The sequence below is a fragment of the Pezoporus wallicus genome, unplaced genomic scaffold, assembly GCF_028554395.1.
Source record: "Pezoporus wallicus isolate ANWC-B61680 ecotype Strahan unplaced genomic scaffold, APGP_CSIRO_Pwel_v1 contig_10769, whole genome shotgun sequence".
Classification (NCBI taxonomy): domain Eukaryota; kingdom Metazoa; phylum Chordata; class Aves; order Psittaciformes; family Psittacidae; genus Pezoporus; species Pezoporus wallicus.
The window spans coordinates 537,777-559,975 of NW_026635715.1; the positions used below are offsets into that span (position 1 = coordinate 537,777).

Sequence of the window (22,199 nt, forward strand, 5' to 3'; positions counted from 1 at the left end):
AAGAGTCTTTTATCAGTCTCAAAACCAGCATTGATAGCACCATCGTCTGACTTATTAACAGGCTTGGAACAGCTTGTGCTCAGTTTGTGTTGGCCAAAGCATCTAACATAGCAGAAAACCAAAACCACTTCCCGTCTAGAACTCGGCCCCTGACCTGGCTGGAAACTCACAATAAATCTATACATTTTATCGGATTTCAAGGGGTTTTGAGCCAAACTTCCACAGCAAACTGTTCTGAGTCCTGGAGAGAAAACACTGCACGAAGCAGAAGGATCGTCTGGCTTGAGAAACACGAAACATCAGGTTCATTTAAAAGATCAGGTGTGTACCCGAAGGCTTGACTCCTCATACACATTGAAACAAACCCCATCACTGCAAGCCATGTGTTGAAAGTACTTTAGCTGTATTATCATAGTCAATTAAAACAAGAGGCTTAAGGAATGTTTAACCCTGCTGCAGTAACTAAATAGCCAAGAGCGTTATTAATGGGAATTTAATAGGGGGTAGAATTTGAACCATTTATAAGAGAGGGAAATTGATTTTAAACACAATTCAATTGGCTTACACAGTGTAACCCTCTTCTGGTTAGAGGTGAACTAGATGCCCTCTAAGGTCCCTTTCAACCCAAACCTGCCTATGATTTTAAGGCAGCAAGGGCAGCATCATTCAGAAATCACACAGCAAAGCATCGAAGCCATTAACTTCTTTTTAATTAAAACCCATCTTTCAAGTCACACTAAAAGCAAAAAAAAAAGGCAAACACTCAGGTATAAAATGGCAGAGCAATACTGTGACAATCCCAGCTCGCTGTTGTGTACTCTGGAGTACACACTATTAATCACCATCATAAGCAGACAGGATGAGAGCTGCGTCATCATTCATTTGAAATCTTCATTCTTCAGCTGATCCATTTCCCATAGGGTCCTCATTAAAGGATGCTGGTTAGCGTAGCTTCAGGGTAGGACTGTCTCAGTGAAAAGCTTCTTGCTTGTTTTCCCCCCATTACACATCTTAAATGTCTCAGCTGCTGATTTAGATGTGAGACAGATGAGAAACAGCATCTTGCTGTCATAAAGTAAGCCTGATGAGGGATTCAGGCCAGTGCCTACACTTCACATTAGCCAGATGTCAGAGGCCAGTGATGGGAACCCCTGTGGTGCCTGGTGCCAAGTTAGTTAAAATTAGCACTGCAACTTGATAGTACCAAGTCAAAACTGCCAGTGTAGAACAAGTCACCAACTCCAGTGAGTCACCACCACTGTAGGCTCATAAAGAGAGCTGGACTGTAATAAGCATGATATTGCTATAAAGTGAGGACTTTTCAATGAGACTATCTGACAGAAGGGGTAAGGGCCACCAATAGCAATGCAGATGTCATCTTCTCTTCACGAGTGAAGCTTAGATTGCTACGTAGGGTGGTGGGGATTCCTTGGAAGGCAGCTCTAAGGCTTCCTCATACGATGGCAGCACAGCCTGAAAGAGAAGACCATTAGTTATGGGGATCACATGAAGGGATTCAACAAGTGATATATTCCCATTTATCTGCTTTGCCTGAAGCCTGAGTTTCAGGTTCCTGCAGATACCATTGGCACTGAAAGATCTTATACAAAAGTTAAAGGAATATAATACATTTGGAAAAGTAAACCTATTAATGCACATTTGAAGGGCTGAACAATCTCTCAGGCAGCTAAAGAAGCAAAAGTAAGGACCATCATGTATTTCATCAGCCTAAACCATGCCCTTTCATGATGTAGATCTGAAGCAGTCTTTACTCACCTTTTCAATTGCTTGCGGGTCAACTTTTACCTCCTCTCTCTTGCTGGCTTTAATATACTTAAAGCAGCTCAGGACACATTTGAACATACAGGCCTGGAAAGGAAAGGGAAGTCTGCCATCACATTGCACATCAACAAGAGCATTTCTACTTTGGCCATCAGCCTGCTATTGTCCTGCTCTCTTCTCTGGAGGTAGAAGCATGGGACCATGTGTCTCAGGACCTTAAGAGAGTTTCTCTTCATCCTTCATTAGAAGGGTGACAACTCCATCTATTCAGAACAATACACTGGTGTGGGAAGTCGAGAGGACTGGTAATACCATTAAGTATAAAGCACATGCTTAAGACCTCAAGGAGTGCAATGTCATCACGTAGGAAAGGAAAGCATGTCCTTCATGTTATTTGGATGTCTCAGAAAAGCACCTTGGGCACAACATCCACTTCCCAGAGATCCAAGGCTCCCTGGTCAACTAAGACTGACGTGAAAGGTCAGCTCATTCAACAAAATCCTCTCTATATATCCTACCTTATACTTGCAATAGTTACACTTTCCTGACAAGGCTGCTTTACACCTCCCTGATGCAATAAATAGAGCTTTTCTGAGAGAAATGAATCGATTGACAGGTTGTGGTAGAAGAAAATAAGCCAGGCCTGTGAAACGCACCATATTAAATAAATATTTTCCCTACTCTGTGCAGCGAGGCAGAGTCGTGTGCCTCTTGTTTTCATTGGCCTAAGAGCCTGCTTTAAAAACAGTTGGCATTTTCAAAGGAACACAGGGAGTTATATGCCCCGAGAGCAAGCCATAAAGCTTAGGACTTCTTAGAACAATGAGGACTGTTTGTCTTGACACAAAGCCAAGATAAAGAATGAGAATAAGGAATGAAGTATCTGAGTTGAAGGAATCCGTCTCTCAAACAAACTTCCAGAGATAAGGAGGCAAATTCAAGCTTTGACCCCCACTAGGGAATACTGCAGAATCCTTCCTGTTCCAAAAGCCTCCCTATATGGAGGGCGAGCTATTTCAGAAGTAATTATGCTAAAGCCTTACTTTCATTTCTCGTCAGAAAATGTTTTATTCCCCTTGGTTTCTGCATTCTTACCACCATGGAGGGGCGTGGGTTTATGATACTCAAATGAGATAAGGATAATTTGTGGATACACAGATCAGAAAGGGAAACTGCCCTGAAGGTGCTTTGTAAGCATCACTCCATCACTCTCTCTGCCCTTTGAATACTTTGCATGTCCAAGGAGCTTAGACTTGAACAACTGATTGTATCACCATTGGGGGGTCTACAAGTATATATACACCCAGCTACCACACTGGTAAGGAGCTGTGAAGTTGCATGGAGAGACTTCCACTTTGCAAAAAGGGTGGTGTTACATGAAAGAAACGAGGAAGAGGAGCATTACCATCCCTCTAGCATCATCAGAGAATCTTCTTCTAAAAGGGACAGCCAAGCCTTGCAGGTCTCATACAAGGTCACTGGCAGGGGCGCTCAGTGAGGCAGGTGCCCCATCACTTCTCCATCTGACAGACCACCTTCTAGCTGGATTATGCTATGGTACTGGATGCAGAGAACTACTTGGGGACAGTAATTGCCACTTGGCAGGCAAACAGCACCAGATACACAGAAACAGCAATTTAGTGTTAGAGCAATAAATGCTTGTGATAGGTCATTAAGCAAGTCAATTTATGCAAAGAGATCCTGGGCTAGTCCAACATATTTACATACCACCTTGGTGTGGGCATTGAATTGAAACCAATGTGCCCTAAATTGGCCAAATGGCCTTTTTAGGTCTCAAAATCTTTATCACTTGGAAAGAACTCTCCAATGAAAATGGTTTTGCTACACATGGAAGAGGGGAGGAATTGTCATTGAATTTAAGGGATGGGGTTCCTAATGACTTGTTTGAGGGAGCATTTATGCTTGTCCATTGTTTCTTTTATTATCCTCCCCTCATCCCTTCTCCTGCAAACTCCAGCACAAGAAGCCGTTGCGAGTTAAGCAGCCTTGTAGCTAATGCTGTGGAAAATGCAAATCAACCAATTTGCCAGGTCAGAGAGATTTGTGCTGAAGACCCGTGGTGCCAGCTGGGTTTCAGGGTTATCTCCACTCCTATTGCGCAGTTTATGCAAATATTAAAAGATGCTAAAGTAATGTCTGTAGTGCAATCATGCAAGACATTCCACTCCACCCTGCCTTGTCCAACCACCTGGGAAGAGTCTGAATAAAACTGCTTTCCAACTAACAAGTAGCATTTTTCACTGTGACAGAATCTGCTCAAGTACCTGGAAAGATCTGGTTTTCTTACCTGGTCTGAAAGCCCTCAGTGAAAACTCTGTTCTCTGACCCACTGAAGCAAGAAGAATAGAAACCATTTCACCAGTGGAGTTTTCAGAGGTGTAAGCAGAAGTCAGCAGCTCATGGGTTTTAATTAAATTTCAGGGTATCAGTGTGCATAACTCTGCTTACATCAGTGCAGGAACAGCGACTTATCCAAGTGGAAGATCTAACCTGCTGCTTAATGATCTAACTTATTTTGGCACATGACAGCAGAAGAGTTTCTTATATTTGTTTTCAAACATCCTTTTCGAGATGAATGGATGGGAACTTGCATCTGCAGAAGCATAAAACCAGTGATTTGAATATTAGACCTGCCTCACATAATATGCTGAGGCATAGCTCCTATTATACCCAGGGAGAGACCGACAAGGCTTTCCAATGCCCTGGTAGATTTAAGAGAGAAGGAAGACCAGTTCTTCCTACCCCCCAGGCAAGAGAGCTTCATTTCAGCCTCACCAGACCCTGCAGCCATTTACCTTCAGGAAGAGGACAGCAATGAATGCAACGGTGAAGGTGACCATCACTTTGGCATATTCCTCTGTTGGTAACTTCTCCACAGCTGGCAATAAGCTCTGTGAAAAGAAGGAGAGGGACTCAATAATGAATGCTTGCTCCCTCTACCAGGGTTACACAACGCGGTGGAGGTCTCAGCAGGTTTCTCAGCCTGCCTCTCAGGAAGGTGGGACAGGCCACCTTCTTTTCCTCATTGGAAAAAGCAGGGATGTTTTTTTATCTCCTGCTGTTCACACTCCTTTGGCAAAGGTTTTCAGGAGACTATTTAAATGAGAACTCAAAGTATGACTGTTTAATAAAGATGAAAAGTTTATGCATTTTCAGTGCGGGCTTGCGGGCTCCATCCAAATCATTTTGCTCTGCAATTTGCATCCATAAGATTCTTAAGAGAAAAACAAGGTGTACTTTTAAGAAACACTGGCATAAGCAAGCTGTCAGTCAAGAACACGGTGTTGGTGAGAATATACAGAAAAATCCTCTTTTGTCACCAAACAGAGCAGTTCTGGGTATACCGTTTAGATCAGAGAAAGTTTACCCTGTCTTCACAGCCGCTGAAAGGAGCTTCATAGGAGGTCTCAGCATGAAAACCCAGCTGAGCTTGCTCCTAACCTACCCCATTGTCTGAAGACTTGAGGCTGAGATAGGTGGGGACCTCCATGTAAGAGCTGCAGAGAGTGAGAATACTCAGGCAGAAGTCCAGCAGCTGCAGAGCCAGGAAAGGGATCTTCGAGTGTCCCTGCTGCAAGAAGGGAACAGGAATTTGGTTATCACTACGAGACTGTGACACTTCTATAGACCCTCCACATTTTACACAGGGCCTGTGCTTTGTTCACATTGAGCCTAACCTATTTAATTTACCCAAAATTATGGGCTGATTGAGTCAAGCTCCACAGGAGAGGCCTCTAGCTGGGTGGTGATAATCCCTACTTATCTTCAGAAATCCCTTCTTAGCATGGGCACATCCAGAACGACCTTCCCAAAGCCATGAGGCAGACAATAAAATCATCAGGAAGATCCCCAGACATGGGAAGCTGAACAATGCCCCAGCTGGCACTAGCTCTCCTTATGCACCCTGGAGCCCCCAAGGACTGAATCCTGCCTCCAGCCAGTATAGAAACTACCTTGCTGTGAAGAGCCATGGCCCAAGAAAATGATCCTTCATCCCTACATTATGCATTAGCTTCCATCTAATAGAGGACAGAGAAAACCACCCCAGAAGTGAGCTGTTACCTACCGCATGGCTAAGGGAGGACACAGAAATGATTGCAGGGACTTGTATGTAGGAACTGAACATTGTTAGGAGGCTGAGGAGAAAGTCCATGACTTGTAGAGCAAGGAATGGGATCAGGAGACGTTCCCTCTTCTGAGACAGAAAAGCAATGCCAGTTATTTCTATTCTGAATAGGAGAATGAGACCAGCTATCAATAAGTGAAAGGACATATATATTAAGGTACTCCAAAAATAACGTTTCCTGGAATTCTGCACCTAATCCCACATACTGTGGTGGCAACAGATTAGGAAAAACTGAAGGCCACCAACACTGAATTTTTTAATCCCCTTGGAGAGTTTCTGTGAATTTTCACTGTATGACATTAGCAATTGATCCCATCAGCTGTCATTCAGCTGTCCCCAAAGTTTACTATGACAGAGAAGGCTGGGTTCCTACACCAGTGCAGGGTTATTTCTTCTCCTGACACGGGGAAGGAATCCCCAGTGCGATAGGGGAGTTAGAGTGCTCCTGAAGGATCCAACTTGGATCTTGACAGCAAGGAAATGAGGCAATAAAGCGTCACTTCGAAATCATAACATTTCCATTCTTTAATGTGAAAAATAATCTTGATGGAAGCATCACTGAGATGTGGTCAATCTGGCAGCTAGCAGCCTTGTAGAGGAGCTTGAGACTGCAAACCAGCCACCTTCCCCCTCTACAAGAGAGCAGATATATTACTTGCTTTTCTGATCATTCTTCAGCATTTCCATTGAGCATCCTCTAGTCCCCTCCTCTAACACCTCCTCCCTCAAAGAGCCCTCAGCCAGCAGCTAAATGCCATTGTGGAGAGCATACCTTCACCACACCGAGCAGGAGGTTGAAGCTGATGATAAACAGCATGATGATCAACAGGAAACTGGTGAGAACATCAGCTAAAAGTAATAAAAGCGATTAGCACATTACTAAAAGCTTATTATGACAATTTTACCACTAAGGAAGAGCTAAAGCGTGCTTGCATATGGACTCCTAGAATGGTTTGTGTTGGAAGGGACCTTAAAGCTCATCCAGTTCTAATCCCTCTGCCATGAGCAGGGACACCTTCCACTAGAGCAGGTTGCTCCCTCTTAGTATTGCAGACTGCCCCGATGATGACTACCAAAGCCTTGCGTGCACTGTGCTGTATGCATACACATTTGGTCTTTGTAGGGGCCTAGGCAGTGTGAGGAGTATGGTAAAGTTGTTTTGCTGCTTAAGAAAAAGGAGCAGCTCACACCAAAGGCAAAATACTGCTATTTTCTTTATCTGCCTCTGCAGAGCATAGAGTCTGTCGCAGTGCCTCCTCCAGCTCGCTCTCCAATTTATTTCTTATTGCTTTACCTGAGCTTAAAATAGCAACTTGGGGGTCTCCAACTCTCAAGTGCTTGAATAAAGAGTATAATTTTATTAGAAAAAGAGCCAAGTTTTTAGCTTTTCTGATATTTTTTAAGGCAACCGATGCCTTCCATAGGTACATTTCTCAAACATCAGAAATATTTGATTACTGGCTTGCTCTCCCTCCCTGCCAGTTTATCCCATGGCTATTAAACAAATCTAGTGCCTGTTTTGTCCATTACCCCTTACACATGCTTTCATAGAGAAATTGTGCTTTAGCCTGTCGGGTCCCTGACATATTCCAGCTGCTCTGGTATCCTTCACTGCTCAGCATTGCCCATTTTTTCCCCATGAAAGTGCCCCTCATTTCCCCAGCTTTGAGTGAGCACAAGAAGCCTCTTCCTTTCTGGGGCTCAAGGGAAAACCCCTTTGAGGAGGCTGCATCCTTCAAAGAAGATAGAGAACAGCTTATCTCAAGAGAGGGAGCAGCACTGCATGAGTTGCTGCACATGGAGGTGTCAGACATTCAAGACTTAAGGGAGTGACCAAAAGTACCCAACACTTGACATACATCAGGAAAAAAGATACTAGAAAATAGCTTGTACTTATAACCCCCACAAATACAGGATCCATTTAGCACAAAATAATGAGAATTGAAATGCAGGAGTGGAAGAACTCTTGGGCCACAGCAAAGAAAGAAACCCCAAATCCAGCAACCCCTGAATGAGAACAGAGAGGGCAACAGAGGTAGGGCTTTGTGGCAGAAGAGGCTGCTTTGCAGCTCATGGGGGTCATGGGAAGAGCCTGTTTCAAGGCAGACAAACCAAACCCACCTTTCAGAAGCAGGAGGGTAGAGGCAAGGCTGCGATCTGGCTCACAAACCCCCAAAGTTTAGTAACTCAAAATAAAAACAGAGCTTACAAAGACAGACCCAGCCTTTGTAGGAACCGCTATAAAGAGAAACACTCCCATTAAACCCCAAACTGCCCAAAGCCATTTTCCCTGCTTTTCCTCCCAGAACCAACCAGCAGAAACTTGCCCATGAGGGGATTTATCTGTTTAGCACAGTGTTTCCTCCAATTCAAGGCAGCTGTGTTTCTCTGCCTCTTCCTGCATGCTCTCCTGCTCCAGCTCTCTAGGCAGGCTTGCTAATTGATAGGGCAACAGGCTGTTGCTTCTGGAGGCTAATTGCAGCAGAACCCAGCTGAACTGTCCAAGCAGAACCTACATTAACCCCCCCCCCAACCAAGCTAACAAAGAAACAAAAGCCCACAACCCTTCAGACACAAAGGGATGGGGACAAAAGGAAAACCAAGGGCAAACAACTTTCCACGCTCTCTCTACCCCCATGAGTTCACAGCAATCACTGCCAGCCTTTCCGCTGGGATGTTCCATTCCAGGGATGTTTTAGTACCAATGGGTCTGATCTCAACAATCAAAGATTTCACTGAAACATAATGACTTCTTCCTTCATGGGAGCACAGTGAACAGATGGGCTAGAAGGGGTGACCCCCCTTCCATAGTGGGACCTTCTGGCTCTTTGCTCAAGCCTCCATGAGATGGGAATACAGTCCATGTTCTAGAGAGGCCAAATGCATACGTTTCAAGGGCTGGCAAAGTGGCAAGAAAGCTTCAAGAACCAGCAGTGCTCCCTAAAGTGGGAGGCCACAGCAGACCCTAGAGACTAGTACTGTGACTAACAGGCTCTTTCCATGCCCAGCATCTGCTGTTCAAATATATAAGAACTTAATTTTTAAGTCTCTTCAGTGTTTCCTTTCATGCTTAGTTGGCCTTTGTAGGATGAATGTTTCTCTCTTTTGGACTTAAAAACCCCCAGATAAGAGCAAAATTTAGGAATATGGAACCGAGCTTTAGCACCTGTATGATCTCAAACACAGGGGCATCATCCCACTGTTTTCCCCTCTGCTCTTCCTGCACATCCATCTGGGTTCCTGCCTCAGGATTTTTTCTTCTAGAACACCTTAAAAAGTACCAGAGTATTCAGGGTTTGTCTTTGTATAAGGGGTGTGTGCTCCTTAAGGGCTGTTATTTCAAGACAAGAGGCAATTGTTAGAATAAAGGAAATTCGACGTAGACGGAAGGAAAAATCATACAGTAATGATGCGGTCTTGAGCAGGGATGCAGAAAGGTTGTGGAATTCCAATTTGGAGGAATCTGCAAACAAAGCCCTGAGCAAACTGCCCCAGCTTTGGAGTCAACCCTGTTTCAAGCAGGAGGTTGGACTGGAGATCCCCAGAGATCCACCTTACCTTTGCTCAGTGATTACTGGACCAGGCAGGGAGGAAGCGTTGCTCCTCACAAGGCCTGTTTCACTCCCATAGCCCTGGAATGTCCTACCTACGAGAACAGTTCTGTTCCACAGCCCCCTCCATGCTGGCAGTGGTACTTTACTGCTGGCAGTGTGTGGTGAGATGTAGCCCCCTTTGAGGTGCACCTTTTCCTAAAAGCTTATAGGAATAAACAGGAGCAACAAATAAAGAAAGATGCTGGTTCTTAGGCTTTTTCTTACCCAATTCCTCTGAGACTACCTGAAGCTCCCAGGGAATTTAATGAGAGGAACATAGATGTGCTGTGAAGTAAATGCCGTTTTCCTTGGGGAGGTGGTGTAACCAGAATAGGGGCATATGACAGAGGCTCCACAGAGCTGCACTAGACACTTGCAATGCTAGCAAGTAGTCCCCAAAAAACCCACCCATCCAACAGGAAAAGAGAGCATTTATTTGCCAAATGTCTATTTTTTATTAACTTCACACCAGGGTTTTTGCCCTGACTGTAGCCAGGAGGGACACTGAATGAGTTCTAGTATTTCTCATGAATGCAAAGAAACCCTTTCTGTTTTATAGCCCAATAAACTGGCATGGGGAATACAAACAGGGCTCATAAAGCTGCGGTGTAACAGTTGCATTCACAGATTGTCAAGCATGGCAGTGTCTGATTCAGTGCTGCTGATAAGCTGCAGGGAGTTATTTCTGGACAGCTGCATTCAAAGGATGGGCAGGACCAGCAAGGGAATGAAGCATCCCAGTCCCTTCAACCAGATTTGGTTTTCAGCAGAGAAGGAGGCAGTATCTTTTGCATAGGCAATGGTATGCATAGGATATGGTGTATGCTGTGCACACAGGTCTTCAGGCATTAATGAGTTGTTGTTCTTGGCTGGCTGGGCAGAAACTGGAACAACTTTTCCAGTTGTACTTTGTCCACAGCCTCTATTTTTATAGTCATTAATGAAAAATAAAAGTGATTAACACTGTGCATGGGCATGAATTGAAGACATCCTAAAGATCTGACCTACAGCAAGCAGTGGGGTGTAACGTTTTCAAGGCAGAAACCCATTCACATTAGCAGCTTAGAACGGGTAAGGAAGTGTTACTTGAAGTGTTTTTGAGGGGATTGCTTTTGGGGTTTATTTTTTCAGCAGGAAAAACTAGTCTGTCAAAGCTCAGGGGCTTTAGGAATGAAGCACTGCCAGGAAGGCTTTTGCTACGAAGACTTCTCACCTTCTCAGGATGGGATTTGTAATAGGCTGGAAACGGGGGAGGCTGCGTGGCAAATGCTCATCCAAATTCCTGCTGTACATGAGATACAGCGTAGAGATGTGAACTGAATGCTTTCAGATTGCAACAGAATGCCCCCAGTTACTATGCAGCAGAGTCTGCCTCCTGCTCTCTCTGCCTGGCCAAACTAGTCTTGTGTTATTTCTTAAACAGCAGTTAGGTAATAAATTCTGATCAACTTTAGATCAGCCAGCACCTTGGCATTGACCCCATGAGGGGTGGGTAAATCATCTTCAAGGCTCCCAGAGACAAAGAAGAACATGGGTCATCTTCCCAATTTAATCCAGCTTTTTCAGCAGGCCTTATGTTCATTTCTTGGTCAACTTTCATTGAGAAGCAGATTTCAGAGGAGCACTCTCAGTCCTGCGCTGCCTACGGCATCTTGTAAGCCAAGACGTGAGGAGAAGCAGGCTGCAAGAGACAAAGCATCCCTCTTCTGCTCTTCCAGTCACCCTTCCCATTACCCCAGCAATCCCAAAAACCTACAATCCCAATTCTCCTTCCCATCCCTGACCATACCTGTGGAAGTCGAGGCGCATCCCGTACCCTCTTTTAAAGGCAGCAAAACTTACTGCTGAGAAACCTTGAGGGAGCTCTGATTCCTTATAAAGAACTCCCACATGTATTCTTTCCCTACTGTATCACGTGCAAAGCATTTTCCCACAAACCTTGTCTTGTTTATGCTCCTGGGCCATGATTACAGTGTTAGCATTCTGTATTCTGAGAGGTGCTTTAATCTGGCAGGAGCTACAAATAGAGCAGCAGATGCTGAGGGCATCGACAGAACCTCTCCCCGAATTGTTCTCCAACTCATCCATCTGGGTTTTGAAGTCAAATTGAACTTTTTCTACTGATTTGCTGTATTGCCTCCCTGCTAGCTGCTGGAAATAGAAGGGTTGCACTGTGCTTATTCCAGCTATAATCAGAAAATACAATCTCCCGAGCAGAGCCTTTTGAAATGCTTGGGAAGAGAAGCCAAGTGGAAGTGCTGGGGATTTCATTAGAAAATGTTCCTTGTTGTGTAGGAGGCAATGGAAGAGGGGGAGGGGGAAGACCTGTCATTTTGATTGTGTGGGAAGGGGGGGGGTGGGGTGGTGTGTGTTTAAAAATGAGGCCAATTTCATTCCCAACAGTTTTATTCTTAAAGAAAACCTTCCAGATTCACACGTCTTGCTTAGAAAGAGTGTAATGGATTTTTATGGAAATGATCTGAAAAATCTGTCTCAACAATTGGGTTTCTTTTTAGTTTAAAGAAGATTTTACTCAGATACCTATAGAAAAGTGAAAATTATTGCCCTTGGATGATCTTTCTGCAGAAAAATAATGAAAAACAATTGTCATTTTTACATAACTGCTTCTGCGGGCAAGTAGACTGATTTGCAAATGTAATGGCTGGTTTTCAGCAGTTCAGATCTGTGCAGTAGTCAGAATGCATGTGCAGACTCCACCACCAGGAAAAACTATTTCCAGCTATGCCCATGGCCCAGTCAGGTACCAGCAAAAAGCCAACCCCAAAAGAAGGGAGGAAGACCTCAAGGTCCCATTTGAATCATGTTCTTCGGTTTTCATCTGTAAAATTCAAACTAGAAATGTATTTTACAGGAATGGAAAAGTGGGTTCTCCGATGTTGTGATGATTCCAGACACCTGGAAAACAGCCACGTTCTAGAGCCTGTGTGTTGCATGTTGCCCTAATGGGACTGCCCCACAGAAAGCATTTTCCAAAGCAGTCATCATGGGTGCTGAGTTGAGCCACAGCTGCAGAAGGACCTCTGTGGACCACACCTAAGCAAAGTAACCTCCAGCCCACCCAGACTGGAATACTTTGGAAGAAATGCCCCATGTGAAAGATGACGGCAGATCCTTGCTTGCTGTCCTACTAGGAGGACTCACCCAGATTTCCATCTTCTGCTCACTGTTGATGCCTTTAGAAACAGCCTTGGTGGATCACAGTGGTGCCTCCTAAAACCCAGCTGGGCTCTTTGTGAACCCATCTGTTAGCAATAACATCACCCAGACAGTGCCTGGTTTGGTTCTTTCTGCTATGTCTAACTCCTACCCTGCAGACGAGTGAGATCTGCTGTTCTTGGTTTCCTTTTCCTCCACTTACAGGTCTCTTTGTGCATCCTAAAAGCCTGGGGAAGAACACATTGAGAAAGCAGGGAACAGGCAAGTCTTTGCTGCTGTGAGTTGCATTTTTCTCTATGAGCCTTCTCTGCAGGGCAGAGACAATGCAGGGTGTGGGAGCCTGGTTTCCTCCTTTCTGCACTCAGCAGAGAAGGGTTGTCTCAACTTGTGGTTTTATACCGAAAAGTGACTCAGAAAAGGGAAAAGTACCCCGTGTTTGTTGCTTCCAAACAGCTTCACGCAGAATTAGCCTGCTTAAGTAATATTTGAGGTCTGGGGAGTTATGTTATTTTAAGTGGCACCCCACGTGAGCTATCTGCCAGGTCTATGAAAGCTAAGCTAGATCCTTCCAAACTCAAGCCATAGGAATTCAATCAACCATGAAGAATGTGATGCCTGTGACTGTTTATGGGCTATGAAACAGCCTGGCTGCTTCATTCAGACAAGCAACGCTCTGCAAAAACACCAGGGGTTGGGAAAATCTGGGATGGGAGCCAAAGGGACAAGGGGGAAAAGGAGGTGGGTTGGTGGAATTCTCTGAAGTGCCTTCAGCTGTGAGGTGAGAGACCCCTGCATGGCATGATGGATGAGAGGATGGCTCTACGGCATAGAGGGCAGGGCAGTGGCAACGTCAGGCAGCCCATTCACCTATGGGATGTAGTGTGGGGCTGTGATTTCTCCTCACTCCAGGACTCTTGGGTCACTGGTCAGACTCAGACCATTGAGGAGCTGGTCAGAAACTTCAGTGTTTTGCTGGAAAATGCCCAATATGTGAAGGAAGCCATCAGTGTGTGCAAGGCTTAAATGGTCTACAGTTGGTGAAAAGAAAGAGAAGGGAAAATAAAGATTGTCAGGTTAATGCAAAATGCATTGCAGAGAGAGTGGGAAACTGAAGGAGTATGAGGATACTGGAGAGTTTGGAGTCAGGACCTGATCCACTGAATGAAAGACACCTTCTCTGGGCTCCACACTGGTCTCCAAAAAGCCAACACAGCCAAAGCCTAAAACAAAATCCAGGTCTTTAGAGCCTAAATTTTGTCTCTGGGTCTGAGCTTTTGCCCATCTATTGTGAAGAGCAGTTTCCAATTTTCTTTGATGAAAGAGGGACCAACGCAGGACCTTGGGTTCCCTCTCAACCCCACAGACCCTTGCTGCTTTCCAGCATCCCAGTGACCTACCAATTCTGTAGTAATCCTTGTCCAGGTCTTTGCAAAAGCCTTTTCCACTCGCCACCTCCAGGGAGTACTCAATCAGCAGCAAAACACTCATAACCTAGGAGGACAAAAGCAAAAGACACAATTCAGTGGGCCTTGGGCCAGCTTCCTATCATCAGGTTTGTTTCCAGGGAGCACGCGGTGGCCACAGTCCTAAATGCAGGATGGGTTTCCAAGTGAGGCAGACACGAAGGGTTTCAAATCCTGTACAAGAAAATATTGAGGCAAAAGTTATCAGGTTATGAATGGTTTGGTTTAACTGTCTTTTTCTGCCAGCTTCTGAATGAGAAAATACAGAGTTAATGAGTTTTGCTTCAACATTTCATATCCAGAAAGTCCTGGGTTTACATTTTGAACATGCATTTTGTTTCAGAATTGAACTAAATGTAACATTAGTATTTTAAAGTGTAAAAAGAAACAAAAAGAATGAAGATCTCTCTAAGGTTAGCCATGCATTGACAAAAATATAATCCTCCTTCTTTTCTTTATTTGAGAAAAATCTCCAAATGTGCTTTTTGTTTTTTTTTCACATTGAGCCACAATGATTTCCTCCAAGTTTCTCATTTGGACAATCAAACCCAGACCCTGTTCATTCCATGCTGAGTTTAGCAAGCTGTGAGATGGAGTGAGATAGAGCTGTGGTCTCAGTCCTAGCACTGGGAGCTGCTCTCAGGTCTCCCCTTCAGGAGCCTTCTCTTCTCCAGGCTGCCCCAGCCCAGCTCTCTCAGCCTGGCTCCAGAGCAGAGCTGCTCCAGCCCTCGCAGCATCTCCATGGCCTCCTCTGGACTCACTCCAACAGCTCCATGTCCTCACCAACACCAGGACCAGCACTGGGAGAACCCTTTCTGCAGATTACCAGGGACAGGAGCCACCAACAGAAGTACCATCAACAAACAAGAGGTTGTTGTGAAGAGATGAATGAGAGAAGCCATTTCATCTGGACTGCATAACCTCTGTTTGTGAGTCATCTGAACCCCACACTGATGGAGGAAGCAAGTTTGTGTCTACCACTAATATCAACACAAGCGCAGGTACCACAGAGCTGAAGCCACTTTCCCACAACAGCTACATCAGCTTTTCATTTCAACAACCGCTTAAAGAAGTGACGCAGGCAAGCAGGAACTGGAACTGTTGTGGTCTGTGCTTCTGTTTGCACTCCTTCTGTATGGGAAACAGCAAACCTGGCTGAGAAGGGAGCAGAAGAGAGAATGGCTCTCGTCTCTGGATGGAGATGCCATACAAGATCCAGACAGAGCTCAGGAAGGAGTAATGTATAGTCAGATGTGCTGAGGCTGACATTGCATGCAAACAAAAAAACATAGAGGCATGGAAAGGAAGGTTTTGCATTGCTCCAGAAATGAGGAAGCATGGCTGGGACTGCAGCAAAGACAGGAACTGAATGCAGACTCTCCCACTGTCTCTGTGTGAGCTGCAGAAGTCCTAGAAACTGTTTTTGTCACCAAATTGATGGACTTTCTGCGCCATGAGCTGCAAGTACAGCTTCCAAAAGAGCTGTAGCACATCCCTCAGAGCCCTTTGCTTCTAGGCTATCATCCACCAAACCACACTCTTGCTGCAATGGCGACTGGGACCGTGTCCCACCATGAGCCTTCCCTTTGAGCTTTAAGTCATGCTTTCTCCTGGCCTGTCTGGTACCAGGTTGTTCAACAGCTACATGACACACACAGCTTTTGGTTTTCATTTATTTGCCCTGCAGTAAATGAACTTGGCAATCTCTAGATCTCATTACATAGGGACACAAGAAACTTAAAGGGGATTCAGTTTAATGTAACAGCATTTAAAGCCCCATGGAAACACTGAAACTTGTCAAGGATGAAATTGTATTGATCTGAAGTTTCCTTACACCTGATGGACACCCCCGGGGATGTGAAGGAGCTCTTAACTAACTCCACATGGAGATCACATGCTGACTTCAAGTGCTCTAACTCATCTGAGAGATTTCATGTACAGGCTCCCAAAGAGATTTCACTTCCCTTGTGGCTGTTGTTGGTCAAATCCCTCAACTTGCAACATGGAGAAATATAGGAAGAAATTCCTTTTTCAGGTTTCTATTAAATGGAGGCCTGAGCCAAAGGGATGATATGAGCACTAAATACCAGTTTCATTCCTGAAAGACAAGTGAGTTAAAGTAGGGTATCAGATCACAAATAGTCCCAGATTTACAGCCAGAGGCTAAACTTCAGTATTGAGAACCCCTCTAGTATCTTATCAAAGAGGGGAACAGCAGAATAAAAGAGGCTGTGGTTTCCTTGCAGGTGTTGAAATGAGCCACACAACCAGACCCTCTGCAGTCACACAGAATAAGTACACATCAGATAGAAAACCCAAGCCTCAACTGAAATTTAGGGAGAAGGCTTTTAAAGTGATAGCTGGGGTTTAAACTTGCTGTTTAAAAGAGTTTTTTCATGGAAAGAATGAACCACTGAACTGCAACAAGACAAAACAGGCAATGATCTCTGGGCCTTTCCCTTGGCTCTCCATCACAAGCGCCACGTAAGGACATCTCCATCACCTGCCTTTGCCTTTGACATGCTGCTGCCTGGCACGTGACAATCTCATTTATTCCTGCAGAGAACAGACATGCGAGGTGATGAAACCTCTGCGGTGGGCTGCTCACCTCAATGTGAGAAGAAGGTAGAGGAAGATTGATGTGCTGATTGCTCCGCAAGGCTGTGTAAATTCTCACTCAAGATTCACCCTTCAGCTCCAGAAGAAACTGAAAAGTTCACATGTCAGAGACAGGACTGCTCAGACAAGCATCCAGTTCCCTTTCTTATTGCTATGTCACGACAGGGGAGAGGCAGGTTTAGGATTGGAAGTTTCACCTCCCAGCTAGCCCTTATTTTATCCCCTACAGCCACAACTTTTGAAGGACACCTCTCATCTTGTAGCTGCCTCTATGTAAAATGAGTGCTTCACATTTATTGATAAAAGATCTGTAACACCAGAAAACGGTGTAGGACTGAGGTAGTCATTAAATCAAGGCTGCTGCACTGGAGGTGTCTTGCAAAGCAGACTCTTACCAGCATGATGCATGCAGCCCCTGTTCCCTGGTGAGTAACTGCTGCAGCTGCAGTAGGGTTAAACTGCTTTTAGTGATCCTCCTGTGCTTTTTGCTCTCTGAAATATGTGCATCTTGACTAATCCAAATAATTTCTCTTTATGCACATGGCCTTGGTTCTTCTTTCTTTTTCCTCTGCAAGAAGAGCTTGAAACCACAAGGAGCAGGGGTCATCTGGGACAGTGACACGCTGCTCTGGCAGTGCATTGCAGTGCTGTGAAGGTTTCTGACAGCGGTCCACGCTGACAGGTAACATCCAGCACTCTAAGGGCAAATAGCACCACAGATAAATGCTGGTACTTTGAGAGCTTAGTTTAATTTACAAGCGGTTGTTGTGGCAGGGTAGGATGAAGTGAGGAGTGCTTTTAGCTCCCAGTTGGTTTCCTTTCAAAACATTTTATCTTTTCCTGCCCACTGCCTCCTTTTCCCTGCCTTGTTTGTGCCACAGAGATGCTCCAGGAGGATGAGGGAGCAGCACAAGGTGTTCTGAACATCTTGGGCCAGTCACAGCCTGGTGAAATCGCAATGTATTGCAGCTCTGTAACAACACGAGTCACATCCACAGGTGAGGACTGGACCTGAGGAACGTCCCAGAGGTGAGACTGCTTTCTCAGACCTCCTCTGGCTCTAAGCAAGGACTGGTAGCAAATGAATTGCAGGTTTTCCACCCATTCTGTATGCACAGAAGCAACTTTCCAGCCTAATTCTTGAAGCTAATGTCACATAACCTGAGGTCTGTCTGTGCTGGGAGGAGCCGATAAGCAGAAAGACAAGGTCCTCTATGCTTTCTCTGAAGTCACCTCACAACACCCAGTGAAGCTTTGCTGAGCACACAACTCTCTCCTGCTCATTCACTTCCTTCGCCTCCCTGTTTGAGAATGCCCACAATTTACTTCAACTGTCTATGGAGAGATCAGCAGTGAGACAAATCTAATTTATAGGAGGACAAGACATCGCCACAAAGCCCCAGAGCTTCTGTTTGATGGTATTACTATCACCCAGCATCACTATGATTCATCCCTAGGACCCACAGCAATAACTTATACTGATACAAACCAACACTATTGATATAACAAATCACCCAAGTCACTGCCCAGTTATAAATCCCCTTTTCTTTTCACTCCCCCTGCCCAGCTGCAGCTACATGATCAAAAAGGTGGAGAAGATGCAGGGGAAAAAATGGTTGCTATTCTGTGTCATCTCTTAAAGAAAAGACAATCTTCTCCGAAAATGAATCCGTTTTCCAAGGGGTTCTGTGTGAAAGAAGCCCACAGAGATGTTAAACTACAATTTGCCAAACATGGAAAGAACCGTTTAAGAAGGAAATGTGAGCAGAACAGAGCTGGAGGTTATTAAACACCATGAACACGAGAGTGTTCATGTAACTTCAAGTTCAAGAAGTCCTGACTGCAGGGGATGCACAGGCCAGGGATCATTTGGTGCCTGTCCTACTCCCAATATCTTCTTCTCTGAGCACCTGCTAATGGCTGCTGTTGGAAACAGGCTGGGACATTGGGGCTGACTCAGGACATCCATCCTATGACTTCTGCCTTCACCATCTTGCAGAGACAAGCAGCTTCTCTTGCCCACCTCAGTGGACCTCTAAACCTCCTCTGCAGGCTCTTTCCCGTGAGCACTGTGAAGGCTCACTCCAAGGCTCTCTGCCTTTTGCTGTTCAACACTCACCTGGTGCCTTCCACAGACCCACAAACCCTTGAATAACGCATCCTTCATGCGATGTCACTGGTAATGAGGCATTCCCTGCTGGCCACCAGCACTGAACGGAGGTGTCTCACCCTCCTCCATCACACCTGGTGCAAATCAGGAACCTCCACTGTTACTGGCATCACAGTGGAAGAAAAATGTGCCTCAGTTCAAAGCATTTACTGACTTCTGAGGAAGACAAAGGAGGCTGTTTTATGATCCACCCTCCCAGCTAGGAAAAACCATATTCATTTTCTGTCCTGTCTCACCACTGATAACACATCGCTCACATCGCATGGCGCGCTCATAGCTCCCTGGAGACAACGCGTTGTAGTTCCATGTCTTGTGTTTCCCACCTTTGCACAGCCCTTTAATTTTGTCAGCGCCTCTTCAGATCTTGGCAATAATTCCTCCCAGGGCTCCATTTCTGAACAGCTCATGAGCATCCCTCTGTGATAGGTGTGTGTTTAATTGCTTGTCAAGAATTGCTTGTGCTTGTGCAGAAATCAGCTTTGATCTGATTGATTTTTTTGTGTCTTGGGGTCATAAGAATGCACAAGAAAGGCAGCAATTTCTCTTTCTTTAAAGCACTGAGATGGTAAGATGTGAGCTCGTGGCAAAAGAGGTCTAGCCTGCCTAGGGTGTAATCTAGATGCTCAAAAAGCAGAAGGCAAAAAAACCTATAAAATTGCATGATTCTTTTAACCAACCTTACAATGTTTTTGAGGTCCCCAAATGATTGAAATGTGGCATGGAAATGCTACTGCAGGGCCTGGCTTTCAGGTAATGCCAGGGCAAAGATGGTGGTGGTTACATTGCATGAAGATGCAGCGCAGACCCATGTTTCTCTCTTCTGCTCTGGGCTGGCATAGGACCATTTCCTATGGCGATGCAGAGAGGCTGCATTGTGCTCAAGCACAGCCACCTGCCTGGGTCACTGCCTCCAGCAGCTCACAGTGCTGCTGATTCCTGGTGTGCTCATGAAATCCTGTCATTCATGGGATAATTTCCCTTTATCTAACTACCCCCCCAAAAGCAACCAGCCGATCTTCAGATTTCTTTGCCTTTCTTTTCATCTGCTGAATCCTCCACCAATGTATGCAGGCAATGGCATCACGGAATCCAAACCCATTAAACCAGGGGGTCACATTGCTGCCTTGGCTTTGTGTGAGCGAGATGGGGGCTATGGTGCAACAAGGGTTTTCCCCGGCAGCTTGGATGGCTCCTGCTGCCCCAGGAATCAGACTGGTACTGCAGGGAGACCACGGCATGTCCTATCCATGCATGGCATGGCTGTTACGGCTGCCATGCTCAGCATGTATTTGCAGGCTACAGCTCCACTTCTCCCATACAAGGACTGGATTGGGAGCCCCTGTTAACGTTATCACCCTGCAGCCTCCCAACCCATGACTCTGCACGCTGAGCGTAACACATGGGGTTATTTTAAGTGCCTCTGCCGTGCGAGAAACCACATCCTCAGCGTGACTTAAAGCCACCTGAAAGCAACCAGGCGGTGTGGAAGAAACGTCCCCCACGCTCCTCTGCCTCTGCTTGATGCCATCTGTGCCCACCCCAGAGCGGTTACACCAGCTGCCTGGCTGCTGAACACAGCCACGAGCTCCAAATGGAAACCGAAATGGTGCATATAGTGTCCAGAAATGAGGCAGCTTCATCGACCCACCCTTTGCTTGCCTGGAGCCCAAATCCCTCCTCCCTGCAGTGATTCCTAATTGCAGTTCTCCCATTGCCGATGTGCTGCCCAGTTTTGTAACGACAGGTCCAGGGAGCCACGCTGAGCCCTTGCCAAGCTGCACACCCCTGCGTGGGTAAGAGCTCTTGCATTTAGCTGCGAGGGAAAAACAGGAAGCAGAGTGAATTTCCATGAGCTCCAGTTGGTAGAGCCAGGGAAAAAGCAGTTGAAAAGCCCTGCCAGTGCAATAGATTTCTTCCTGCTCCCCCTTTCCAGCACCTCTTTTGCCCATCCCTCTGCAATCGTTGTGTTTTCTCTTTTGGGAACACAGAAAAGTCAACAGCCAGTGAAGACATCTTCTGCAAAGCTCACACCTTCGCCTCTCTTTTCTTGTCTCCCTCTTCCTATGCCCCCCCCCTTTCAGTCCTATGACTTACCATGTGGAAGATCCCTAGAGCCACTGTTGCTGTCTTGATGTTGAAGAAGCAACATTTGGGGGGCTCGGTGGTCGTTTGGGCACTCATTTTCTGCTCCCTCTGCACAGCTGTGAGTTAAGGAGGTTGAACTCGCAGCAACCGCCCCACAGAAAAGCGAAGCGAGTAGTTCAGCTCCACTTCCTTCCTGGTCTATAAATGTGTTAAGTCATCTACAAAGTCACATGAGGGCTTTGATTTCTCAATAATAAAGCAAGCAAAATCGTGTTGCTTTTCTAAGAGATCTTTAACTGCTTGCATAGTCCAGATGGCAAATACAAGCACAAACGCTGCTTTGGGCAGGTGGTGTCCAGCAAGTGAGGTATAGGGGCAGAGGAGGGATCTGAAGCAGGACATAGCTTTGTCCTACAAAAATCATCAGAAACAAAAGCAGGGGGCCAAGAATCTCACCTTAAACTTGACCCGCTGTGTTTGCAGAGCAGCATCCAAGTGCCTCAGCTTGAAGCAGCTTGCTCCCTGCCAGCAAAGTCACCATTCCTTGGAATTGCTCCTGGGAGCTGCTGCTTGAGCAGCTCCGGACTCTGGGACTGGAAGAATGGTGAAGGGTTGTTGGCTGAGGCATGTGCAGGTTTGCTCCTGGTTCATGAGACAACTGATGTGATTTATGTCCATCAGCTCCTGGAAAAGAGGCACCAGAGAGATGTGAGCCTGGTGACTTGGCCACTGTGTAAGGTGTCTGTCTACCCCTGCTTGAACCCCCTGAAATCTGCTCCTTGCTACATATTAATGGCCATTCTCATAAACCCCATGCTTCCTGGGAAAGGTCTGGAATGCCACAGCAGGGTGAAGGCTCTCCAGCAGCCAGGTAAATGTGATGAGAGTGCTGGGCACACTCAAACAAGCTCTCAGGTGACTTGTGTGCCAGCATACCTGGTCTCAGCCTCCCAGACGTACTCACTGAGTTGCTTCATGCTTCCAGGACGCTTCCCAGCCAACATGAGAGCCCTGCAGTGTTTAGGCAGAGAGTTTTCTTGGTTGCCCTCATCAAACTAAATGCACGAGTTCTACCTTGATGCCAGGAACTGGCTGTTTTGTAGCCCTCCAAATTGGCACCGAGCACTCCATGTCCAGCTATGTTATGGGAGCGTGCTGGAAAG

The 22,199-nt window shown here is 45.8% G+C and overlaps 1 protein-coding gene across 1 annotated transcript; it reads right to left on the bottom strand.

Moving 5' to 3' along the window:
* Nucleotides 1–690: 690 nt before the first annotated feature.
* LAPTM5 (lysosomal protein transmembrane 5) lies at nucleotides 691–21,234 on the bottom strand. The gene is made up of 8 exons (XM_057397864.1): nucleotides 21,046–21,234; nucleotides 14,097–14,190; nucleotides 6,702–6,778; nucleotides 5,870–5,998; nucleotides 5,249–5,374; nucleotides 4,599–4,694; nucleotides 1,777–1,869; nucleotides 691–1,473 (listed from the first exon to the last, which is right to left on the bottom strand). Exons 1-8 carry the CDS (start codon nucleotides 21,130–21,132, stop codon nucleotides 1,399–1,401), a joined length of 777 nt encoding a protein of 258 aa, XP_057253847.1. The 5' UTR covers nucleotides 21,133–21,234; the 3' UTR covers nucleotides 691–1,398.
* Between the last annotated feature and the right edge of the window lie 965 nt (nucleotides 21,235–22,199).

Excerpts from the sequence above, each read along its gene's own strand:
- LAPTM5 (XM_057397864.1), bottom strand. The coding sequence starts at position 21,132 with ATGAGTGCCCAAACGACCACCGAGCCCCCCAAATGTTGCTTCTTCAAC. Across the intron at positions 5,999-6,701 it reads TCCTGCTCGGTGTGGTGAAG|AAGAGGGAACGTCTCCTGAT; the intron begins GTATGCTCTCCA and ends TTTCTGTCTCAG. Across the intron at positions 4,695-5,248 it reads TCAAGTCTTCAGACAATGGG|AGCTTATTGCCAGCTGTGGA; the intron begins GTAGGTTAGGAG and ends TTCTTTTCACAG.